The 12,300-nt window shown below is 39.6% G+C and overlaps 1 protein-coding gene across 3 annotated transcripts in view; it reads right to left on the bottom strand.

Moving 5' to 3' along the window:
* RBM20 (RNA binding motif protein 20) overlaps positions 1-12,300 on the bottom strand; it is a 407,155-nt gene that overhangs the window by 76,194 nt on the left and 318,661 nt on the right. For all 3 annotated transcript variants that reach the window (XM_082269244.1, XM_082269245.1, XM_082269246.1), the window contains exons 6-7: positions 5,087-5,227; positions 1,621-1,752 (exon numbers count right to left, since the gene is read on the bottom strand). In XM_082269244.1, coding sequence (XP_082125370.1) covers positions 1,621-1,752; positions 5,087-5,227 — 273 coding nt within the window. The remainder of the gene's footprint in view (positions 1-1,620; positions 1,753-5,086; positions 5,228-12,300) is intronic.

Genomic DNA, 12,300 nt, shown 5'->3' with positions numbered 1-12,300 from the left:
GAATATTATGTAATGTGTGAGCAGAGCTCCTGCTGGGTTCCAAACACTTGCCAGCCCAACTCCTGCTGGCTAAAATAATCAGGTCAAAGTTGTTACGTCAAATGCAACTTTCATACAAGCATTAAGGGGATACAAATTCACCAGTGAGTTCTATCTGTGCACAGTGAGGGCTATTGAGTTATTTGATATTGTACATTCTGGATCCTTCTAAAGGGAATTTCCAACTTTAATGATCCTTTCACAAGGATACCCCAAGTTGCCTTACCCTACTACAATAATCAACAAAAAGTGAAAGGCACGTCTGCTGCTTCACAGCAACTGTGTAGAGATCAAACAGTACAGAAATATAGTATCTGCCATTGCTGACGTTTTTAAAGTAGACCTACACTGAAAGAGTAAAGATTTCCTATCTTATAGGGAATATCTATAAATGTTAATTGTGCCCAAGCGATACCCTGAGACATTTACATTCTGTCTTAAATTTCTTCCAAAAAAAAAAAAAACAGTGCACTTGTGCCAGGCTATCTTGTTTGGTGTCCTCATGACTGTATATAGCCAATGAGAGATTCTCAAAGCCACTGCCACCTCTGCTAGCATCACTAGATTTGGAGTGAGATTTGGGGATGTCACTACTGTCCTATGCTGCTCAGTGTTCTCCTTTCTGGAGAGGAAGCTGTATCTGGGAAGCTGCAGTGCAACAATCTTCCAATCACCAGGGGAGCAACTTTGATATGAGGAAGCAAAGCCATGCCTCTACCAAGTTGGCCGCCACCACACAGGGCTACAAAGTCAAAACTGGTGATGAGACCTTTGTGCTTATCTTTTTTGGCCACAGCTTCCATAGTAAAGGTCTTCTTAAAAAATGCTGTAATTTTTTTTGTGTTTTTTTTTGGTGGTGGTAAACTTACTTCTGGTGTAATCGTTCTTCCTTTAGTAGTCTATACATTTTGATGGCAGATACCAAACTGGCATATTGGTACAACCGATATTACTTTTCTGTTTTAAAATGATAATTCTCCCACTCTACAAGACTCTGGTCTGGCCACATCTCGTGTATGCCATCCAGTTCTGGGCACCAGTCCTCAGGAAGGATGTACTGGAATTGGAGAGAGTCCAGAGAAGGGCAACACAGCTAATAAAGGGACTGGAGGATCTCCGCTATGAGGAAAGACTACAAGCATTGAACTTATTCTCTCTGGAGAAGAGACACCTGAGAGGGGATATAATATCAATGTACAAATACCATACTGGTGACCCTAGCATAGTGAACAAACTATTCAGCTAAAGAGAATATGGAAGGACTGGTGGCCATTCACTCAAATTAGAAGAAAAGCGGTTCAACCTTAAATTGCGTAAAGGGTTCTATACCATCAGAGCGGTAAGGATGTGGAATTCTCTTCCACAAGCAGTGGTGTCAGTGGGGAGCATCGATAGTTTCAAAAAACTTTTAGATGGGCACCTTAACGACCACAACATACAGGGGTATACAATGTACTATTGACATAAACACTTATACACACACTCATCATAGGTTGAACTGGATGGACTAGTGTCTTTTTCAACCTCACTAACTTTGTTACTATGTTACTTAAAGACTGAAAACAGTGTCCAGTCTCTTACCTTGAGTTGTAGTTCCCTATATCTCTTCGACATGCGGATCAATAGCTTCTCATCATTTATCATTGCTGGCTTCTCCTGGTAGTATTGTACCATGGCCTCTGCTGCCTCTGTGTATGCCATTTCCAGGAAGGCCTGTATATACAGATCAGACACCAGAGAGAGACGTTTATCTATACAGTAATACCTGGACCCTGCAATGACAGGCAAAACAGTGCATACAATAGGCAGCACCACAAATGTATTCTATCCACTACTAGAAGGTCCTCAGACTAAAGAGACTATTATCCAGTTAGCAGATCAACTTCTGTCCCTGCTAAACCGGCTGAATTTCTATCCATCTATGGCAACCTTAACTCCTGCGAGGCTTCTGTCACCAAGCTAGGACCATATTGAGATAAATCAATAGTTTGTTTTATGTCTGGTTAGATGCACTGCTGCCTTCCATAGTAATGATTGGTCTCTGAAAAAATCTGGTCCATTTTTGTTCAACTTTTTGCCTCATTAATTAGAATTAGGATTAGGATTTAAAAATTAAACTGTGAAATTGAACAATAAACTGATGGAAGCAAATCTCCAATTCAGGTATTTGATCTCCTATTATTTTGGTGATACATGGATCAATGTAGTAGTGGTGGCTACTGCATTGATTATCCACTTCCAGAATAACCAGCCAGGTGTGGAATATCAAAAAATTAAAAGGCGGCCAGTCTTGTGTTGCTGTCGTCTGTGGCAAAACACATTGAGTGGAGCCTTAGGACTTGACATCAACACGCACAACTTCCACAGTTCTTCGGGATTACATGCATTAATTTTGTAATGCAATGGTTTTCATGGATTAAGTCTGCACTTTACTTTTTAATTAAATATAAGGTTTTATCAACATTATTACTCTATGGGTGTCGTTTATCTCTTCTTCCATGATATTATTGTGGTGATGGTTTTAGATTGTTCCCATGGTGTGAGTCCGGTGAGGAGTTGGGGACCTGGAGGATTTAGCCCTTTGAACATTATTTGACCATTACAATAGAGTGGTCATTTGGATCTGGTATGCGTCCTGTGTGCACGCTTTGTGGAAGCACATGGGATATATTTTTGATGTTGATTGAATCTTAATTTTCACATTATTTAATGGGGATATTTGGTTCATTTGAGGGCAATTCTAATATGTATTGATTACTTTGATCATAGTTTAATTAGCACTGCACTCACTGTCTTTGTTAGTATATTGGGTGTTGAATATGCATATCCAAGATGAACCAATATAATTATATATTTATAAAGAAAAAAAAAATTGCTTACCAAATGTCCCATAATTTGATGCAAACCTAAATAATATCCATGAATTTTGTAATATGCGTGTAATGTCTATTTCTATTTGTTGCCTTTCCCTTGGCAAACATAACATTCCCTAATATTCGTTCTCAAGGGAAAAACGGCCATAAAGATCATTCAGCCATAAGAGTTTAAGAGAATTCAACAAGAGAAAACTGCCTACTAATATAGGCAAAGAACATTCGACTAGTAGGGTAAATAATTTGAGGGAGACCACAGCACTGTGTACAGTCTGTATAGATTCCTATGTAAACAGGAGAATGAATGGGTGTTTGGCTGAGCGAATCTCCAGGGACAGTGTGCACTACTACCACTGCTATATTCCGAAGCTTCTTAAACAGGGCTCCTGTTTTTTTGGGGATCCATCAGGAACATTCAGCTGTCAGCCGGGGATTCCCAGATGACAGCTAAGTGAAAACAAAATGATGGTGTAAAAAAAAAAAAAAACCTGTGGGATCCCCCTCACATTTTTACCAGACCCTATGAGTTTGGTATGAAATTTAGGAGGAAAACCCACACAGAACAAAAGAAAAGAAAAGCATGTGGTCACCCCCAAATTCCATACATTATCAGAGCATTTAGACTAGCTGGCAAAGAAAAGGGTTAAAACAAGGCAGTCATTTCCATATATGGTCAATGATGTCTCCACAAGGAGGCCAGGGTTTTGGAGATGAGGTCCTTGTCCACATGGTACTGGCCATATTGAAAGCATGTGGCCTGGTATTGTTCAGGGAGGGGAAGGGGGGTTAAAACACGCTAACGCCTGCCCCGTTTTCCCATCCTGTAAGGCTACATGATTGGATAAGGATCTGGTATGGATTTTGGGGGGGAGACCACATACTTTTTTTCTTGTTCTTTTGCATGAGGTTTCTTCTTAAAATCCACACCAGACTATAAATACCAATATATATATATGTGTATTTTTTTTTAACACTTTTTTGTTGGTGGTGCTAGCTCCCTAACAATCAGGAGCAGGAAGCTTTCACATTTAGCAGTGGTAGTAAGGTTTCCCTTCACACTGCTGCTGGAGGTTCACTCAGCCAAACACACATTCCTTCAGCTGGTTGCACAGGAATCTATACAGACTGTACAAGGTGCTGAGGTCTTCATATTATTTTGCCTGCTGGTTGAATGTTCCTAGCCTATAGCGATAGGTGAATGTTCTTTAACGCTTGTATCGAATGTTCCTATGGCTATTTTTAGGATCAAATATTAGGGAACATTACAGTTGTCCAACAAAAGACAAAAAATAGAAACTGCCATTACACACATATTATAAACATGTTATTTGTTAAGTTTGTGCAAATGAAGAGACATTCGATTGGCAAATTTTAAATAGACATATCTTTATGAGTTTCCTTAACTCCCTTAGCTAGTATACCAAAAATTAGACCTAGTCCCATTGTGCACAGGCTGGCTTTTCCCTACACAATGCAGTACTTCCATTCAATGTTTGTTCTGGCATCTGTGCTACATGGCTCAGTACATGCATAGAGAGGAATGGGAGAGCAGCATCTGCAGGTCTGAATTTTGGTATTCTAGCTAAGTGAGTAGGGGACCCCCATATTGTTTTTTTTTTTTAAAGTAAAACTGAACTTTAAGACCCCGTTCAGACAGGGGCGACGCGACTTGTTGGGGCGACCTGTGAAGTCGCGGTGCACAGCGTGACATGCACGGACTTCATATCATTGAAGTCAATGCAAGTCGCCTCCAGGTCGCCCCAAAGTAGTACAGGACCCTTTTTCTAAGTCGAAGCGACTTGTGTCACTCCTATTAGAACGGGTCCTGTGCTAATCAATGGCAGAGGACCCATCGCGACTTGTCAGGCAACCAAGTCGCCTGACAGGTCGCGCTAGTGTGAACGGGGACGAAAGCAGGAAAAAAACAAACACACCCAAGGCACTTCTATGGTGGTATTACAAGAAAAGAACAAATGAACATAATCTAAAACCCCAGTCTAAGTAAAAACAGTTGTGGTAATGCAGCATTACTGGACACTACTCTTCTATGCCCTATGTTTTAACATACATTTATATGCAACATTTACACAATGGTATGTAACATAATGTGAAGTACTTGTAGATAAAATCACATCTTATAGTCATTTCAGGGTTGAGTGACACATGAAATTTACCTGGTTAGTTGATTTCATTAAAATGTAGTTAGTGACCTTCCCGAACGGCAGACCCAGATTAACCACATCATTCTCGCAGCTTCCTTCAGGAAGATTACAGATGTGGACCACTCTTCCAAGATTAGATTCTCTCTGTGCAAACTGCAACGACATACATTGTTTTACTGTTCACATTTGTAGCTTTACATAATAAGCACATGAGCACACTGGGGAATCCTTAGAAAGCATCCTGGAGTGGGTTTGGAGGAGGTGGTGAAGAGGAGCACAGCTTCTCCCTGAGATGAAGACAGGTAAAGTAGACCACACCTTGGGCCTCCAGGCCTTTCTACTATCAACATTTTATCAATTATATCTTCAATGACTTTACATTTTTATTACAACTATACCCTTATAAATTGCCTTTAAATGAACTGTGCGCATAGAGCAATACACTATCTTGACCCGTCTGCCATTTTATTTTGATATTTTGGGAAGCATCACTTCAACATTGCCAAAAAGCTTGAGTCTGGTAATAAGGTAAAGAAGTGTACTCAATAAATGTTTTTTTTTTTCTCCCTCTTCCCTTTTCTTTTCTTTCTCTCCACAAATGGGGTCTATATTGATTTAGGATTACATAGAAACAACAATCCTATATATAGATAAAGAGAGTTTGAATTTAAAGGATTCTATTTTGTATATTTTCAAAAATAAAATAAAATAGTATGACAAATATTGACATTGCATGAAAATTGTAGGTAAAATAATCCCCATTTAATTGATTATTTGACCCATATATGGGTAAAGAATTCTGGATTTGTCATTGGTTTTTTAGGAGCCAAAATCCAAGTATATTAAAACGAAAGCATTAACCTTGGATGTGTTTCAATGTATTTACATTGTCAGCTAACATATGTACTGTCTGCTCTGTAGATTTTCCATATTTTTTAAAGAATATTCTGAAACAGCTGGAGCCTGAGGAAGCACTCACAGCGAAACGCGTAGTTCAAGCAACTATCTGTATTTTCGTACAGTCCCAGTGTGGGATATTTGAAGTACTCTATTCCTTGTAAAATGCATGTATACAAAACTGTAACAAATGCGTATGTTTGTCTGTTTTTAATACATATGAAATAAAAATCTTTTTATGAATTTTTAAATACGGACTGAATCTGGAAGAAGTTATTGTATCAGTGGCACATTTAAATCCCCTCTCTTTCCAAGTCTGTTCATCTTTGACAGATCTGGAAACCCCCTCTCTCCTTTCTATACAAGGTAAAGAAGTTCTATAGTCACAGCATACACTTCAATCTTATAACATCAGCATTGTAATAGCAATACAAGCATATTTTAAGAGAGTGGATAAAAAAAAAAAAGTCTGATTTTTATTTTTTTTTTATTTTTATTTAAATCAGATTTTATTTATTTAAATCGTTTTTTTTTTTTTTAATCAAATTCAGTTTAATAAATTATAAATTATTTTGGAGTAAATATCTAAAGATAGTTTTCTATTTAGGATACATTAATAATTTAGTTTTTTCAGCATGAAATGGAGCTTAGATATTTAGCATGAGACTGTATATTCTGCAGTATTTACATTTTTGGTAAATTCATTCATCCAAGCTCTGAAAGCTGATATAACATGCACTGCATTGATGCAGTCACACTAACTACCAGCAAGAATGAGTCCTTACATTTAAAGAGCACCTTTCATTTCAGATCTATCATGGCAGCGCATGTTAGCGGGCATCCACTCACCTGCTGCCGCCATGTCCCTCATCTTGTTGCGTCACTGCTGCATCACCAGCCATCCCAATAAAGTGAATGGGATTTGTTGGTGAGTTAACAGCGGGTCAGAGGAGGAGCTGCTGCGGGACAGAGATGACAGTTGCTCTTTAAAAACTATGGTTTAAATCAAGTTGATCTAAATCAGCCTTTTTACTAGTGATTAAAATATGATTTAAATCGTGATTCAATTCAACTTGATTTAAATTAAATCCACCCTGTATCTGACAATCTAACACTTACTTAAAAAACCTTTCATGTTGTGAGTGCTGCCTGTCCGCTGGCTGTCTCTCCACAACCTCCTGAAATCCCTGCATGCTTTGTAGCCTCTTCTTTGCCATTTACTTTCAATTTCTTAAGACTACATATCCCATGGTACTTTGCTTCCAATAAGCAGTGATTTTAGTACTGACTCTGCCTTCTATAACTCCTTCTCTCAGCACCTCTGTAGTTTAGAAGGCAGGTGTTTCATTAGAATAAACGACCCTTCAAATTAGGTAACAGAAATAACGTTGCGTCAGCTGAATACATACTGCGCATACATAGCAGGTTTGCTAATGTTTTTGGTGCAGCTGTGCATGGTAGTCAATCAGCTTCTAACTTCAGCTTGTTCAATTAAAATGATTCTAAAGGCAGAAGTTTTTTTTATCATGATGCATTCTACCCATTAAGATAAAAACCCTTCTGTGTGCAGCAGTCTCCCCCTCCATACTTACCTGAACCCACTCTCGCTCCAGCGAAGTTGCACGAGAGACTCGGCTGTCCGGGACTCTCCCTCCTCATTGGCTGAGATAAACAGCAGGTGCCATTGGCTTCTGCTGCTGTCAATCAAAGTCAGTGGGAGAGAGGATGAGGAATCAATGAGGAGAGAGAGAAGGCAGTACCGAGACGCGGCTCCATGTCTGAATGGACACAGAGCAGCGGCTTGGCTCTGGTGCCCCCATAGCAAGCTGCTGGCTGTGGGGGGCACTCAGCAGGAGGGAGGGACCAGGAGCATTGGGAGGGGACCGGAGAAGAGGAGGATCTGGGCTGCTCTGTGCAAACCATTGCACAGAGCAGGTGAGTATAAAATGTTTGTTATTAAGTATCACTTAAGCTTTAACAATAAATCCTGGAAGCTCATAGGTGTGCGCAGCCTATTGCAATAGGGTGTGCACCCCAAAGCTTAAACAAGCATGTGTGTAATATATATATATACACACACACACACACACACACACACACACATACATATATCATACACACTCATGAATAAATGTAAAACCAATGTAGTACAACATGGATGGTGTTAGTAGGACAGTGGGTGATGCAAGTAGGGCAGTGAACTATGTCAGTAGGGCAGAGGTTAGTGTCAGTAGGGCAGTGGACTGTTTCAGTAGTTTTTTTTATTTTTATTATTTTATTTTTGTATTATTATTATTTACAATTTTATTTTTATAATATTTTTTACAATTTTTTTAGGAGGCCGATGGGGGACTTTAGTGAAATATCAGCAGGGGGAATCTGCGCCGCACAGGGTGATTAGGGTGTTCCCAGGCACACCCCCTGCGCACGCTTATGTGGAAGCTGATTGGGAGTTGCACCAGATTTTGCACTCTCCTGTTTAAGTAAAACCCCACAATGTTACAAACCACATGTGCCTCAAATTATATTTGCTGTGTGTCATGTAATATTTTATATTGATCTAATTGCTACATCATAATTTCCCCCAGCTAAAAAAATCTATCATGTTATACAGTTTTCTCTACATCATAATTTCCCCCAGGTAAAACAAATCTCTCACATCACACAGTTTTCTCAGAAAAGCATTCCTGAATTCAGCTGCAATCATTTTTTGCTCTCAGATGAACTCAGCGGAAGCGTCTCTATGCATTTGTTTCTCCATTCAGCCTGAGCACTGGCCGATGGGACATAATGCTGGATGGATGACAAGATATTTCGGAGCTCCCCGCCACAGTTTTCCTGGAGCGATCAGTGCAAAAGAGATCACAGGATGATCTCTGGGATTACTATGCGAGGACAAACACTTCTGTCTGGAAGACTCATCTGCAGACAGTATACTCCTGTCACTAGACTACAATTTAGTCACTTAGGACGGCTATAAACCACTGGAAATCATCTCTGGTTTGAAGACCCAATGCAGTAATGTGGACAGCATTGGGAGGGGGTTACTGTGACAAGCCCAATCCTGTGGCAATGAAATGCACTGCCAGTCACACCATTATCATGGGGACAGGAAGATGGCCACCCTTCACCTGTTCCTTAGAAGACATCCTGCACATTTATGGCCACCATAAACATCAATAAATAATTTTAGAATTTACAATTAAAGAAAACCACTATTATTTGTCCTCTAACAGATTCACATCTGATAAATAATAGTAAGTCATGAATGAACTCTCATGTACATGTGCAGGAGTCACATCATCCCGGCATAGTCAGTCAAGATGGCCAAAGGCCTAAACCAAGAACAAGATGCCGGTGCTGGCACAGGAGCTTGTGGACATTACGTCGCTTCAGCCGAGGTGATTATAGTTCTGCCTGAAGAGATCTATTTAAGAGCTGCAAGTGTGGTACAAAAAGTGCAACTCTCTGCTCTAAAAAAGCCCTGGAGCCTCTTTGGGGCGTTTGTCGCACATAGGGCAGCCCATTCAAGTGAATGGTCTGTGCTATGCATGACAAGCGGAAAAGCTCCAAAACCCCCCCCCCCCCAAAAAAAAAAAAAAAAGCATGCAGGAACGTGAATTCTAACTATGTAGAGATGTGAACGGGCCATGACAGCTGGGTGTCTCTGTCAACTCTGTCCTCCTATGTACAGTACAGTATGTAAAGCTGGTCATACGCTATCCAAACTGATTGTACAATCTCTGTATAATTTTCTTTAGATTTACCAAAACTATGTAATTGGAGGACCCACCTGAAAATCTTTTCAGTTTGCCTTCAGTCATACAGCGTGACATCATCTTTCATAATATACAAAAAAATTGGACTAACTTTACTGTTTAGTTTTTTCTAAATGCAGTGAAATTTATTTTTTTCCAAAAAATTGTGTTTGAAAGACTGCTGCGCAAATAAAAAAAAAAATAAATAAATAAATAATATATATATATATATAAATAAATATATATACATATTTTTTTGGGGGTTCTAAGTAATTTGTTAGCAAAAAATACTGATTTCAACTTGTAAACGACATGTGTCAAAAATAGGCTTGGTCCTCAAGTGGTTAATGCTGTTTTTTGTTCTACAGAATGAAAGTGCATTTTAGACTACTTAATAATAAAAAACAAGCAGTATTATGCAATGGGATCTGCTTTTACTATCTCTACGTGTGGTTGAGATGAATGGGGGAGTGAGACTAAAGGAGAAAGGGGAAACATACTAACTGTGGATGTGGGGTCTGCTGTTTCAGCCGGCATGTGCTGTAAATGCTGTTTACCCCCTTGCAGGGATATCTCCCTGGTGAGTGCGGTAAAAGAGGGGGAGCATGAGTTGAAGCACCAGCACAAGCATGTTTTAATATATACGCCTGTTTTAAAGGAGCACTTGTCACTTTATCTTAACATCATCTATATATGGACTGTTATATTTTTGGAAACATTGAAGCACTTTTGTACAGGTTTATGAATTGGTCACATTTGTTGCATTTATAATAATTGTCATTTTATATATGATTTTTAAATATATATATTCTCCATATATGGCATATATATTTTTATATTTATTTTATGCTTGCACATATGAAGGATTGGTGGTCAGCATAAGTTTATGAATTATTTAGCACTTGGCACTTTTTTTTATAATATACCCTGTAGAGCAGCACCAAACCCACATTCCCAATTAACTAATCTATGATGAGATACGATCTACAGGAAATGATGGAAACAAAAAGCATTTTTTTTTTTTAATTCAAACAGAAACATTAACATTGAAAGCATCTGTGGATGAGATAAATGAGAAATAAGAACATTGGGGTGGCTGGGGCAGAAACATTAGAGGAGGCTTCTATTCATTATGAAAAGTGAAATTCTGTGTGAAAAGGTAAACTTAGCCTTTAAAATCTAAGTTCAATTTTAAATCAAAAATCTTAAATGCACACATTTTAATATTTTTGCAGGTAAAAAAAAAGTATGCATGTATTATCATTTAATACAGGAGCCTGCAAAGTATTGCGCCCGCGATCGCTAGTGTAATGTCAGGCTCCTGCACAAACTGACTACAGCTCTGTTGCTTTGTACGGGCTGTCATTTGCAGAGCTTTAAGCAGTGTGAATGCTGATTATTTATTCAAACTAGTGATTGATCGATATAGTTTTTTTATTGCCGATACCGATATTTTGGTCATCGAATATCAGTATCGCCCGATATCTGCCGATATTTTTGGACATTTAAAAAAACATTTTTTTTTTTTACAGGTTCTATTGTGGAGGGATCTGGGGGTATAAAAGACCCCCAAACACCTCCTCTGCACTTAAAAGCATTCAAAACGCTAAGTTTGGCTGTTTTGAATGCTGTCATTTTTTTTCATTTGGCGCCGAGTACCCGAAAGTGATGTCATGACATCGCTTCCGGGTTTTTACATGGAGACCCTATCAGAGTTGACTGTGGCTTTGATCGGGTCTTCTCTTCGGTAGCCATGCAGGTAGGATGCCCAGGTCTCCCGGTAGGACGAGAGACCCTTCTCAGCCGCATCGGTTGTCATTACAAGACAGCTGACCGTCAGCTGTGGACGCCGGTAACGGGGTGATGCCTCTAGCTGCAGGCATCGCTCCGGTACAGCACTTTCCCGAAATATCGGCAATATCGGTAACCTCAGGGGCCGATTCCGATATATCGGGGAAACTGTAAATAAGCCCTTGATATATCAGCTTTGCCGATAATTGGTCGATCCCTAATTCAAACTACAAGTTAGTCTGCTGCTGTGGAAGGCAGTACTTTAAATGTAATCATTCAATGGAATCTGTGAATGAATGGCGTGGCTGTGTGGGCAGGGCCCCGCACACAGCCGTGCCATTTTTAAACAGAGTGTGTGGGGAGAAGAACCTCGACCCACTGCCCCCGGGAGGGGGAATCTGGGGAAAAGGGGGCAGGAGCTGGAACAGGGTATATATTCCATCCTAACTAGGGGTGGAACATGTAACATGTTTTAAAGGTGAGCTTATCCTTTAAGGCATAAGGCCCTAGCGAAGATAGCAGCCCCCTCCTCCCCTGTTCTTTCTATTGACATTGATAAAGGCACAGAGAAGCCATTACAATTTTATTGACCCCATGTCTGTACTAACACGGCCCCATCCGATATCAAGGGGTTGATTTAATAAAGGCAAATAGGCTGCGGACTTTGCAAAGTGCAGTTGCGCTCTGCAAGAGCAGTTGCTCCAGAGCTTAGTAAATGGGATAAAGATTAAGCCAAGACACTTCTTAATGTGCTTGTCAGTGCATGAATGTATAGAATGT

Source organism: Pelophylax lessonae (assembly GCF_965119305.1).
Source record: "Pelophylax lessonae genome assembly, chromosome: 9".
Classification (NCBI taxonomy): domain Eukaryota; kingdom Metazoa; phylum Chordata; class Amphibia; order Anura; family Ranidae; genus Pelophylax; species Pelophylax lessonae.
This window is presented reverse-complemented; position numbering and strand designations above follow the sequence as displayed.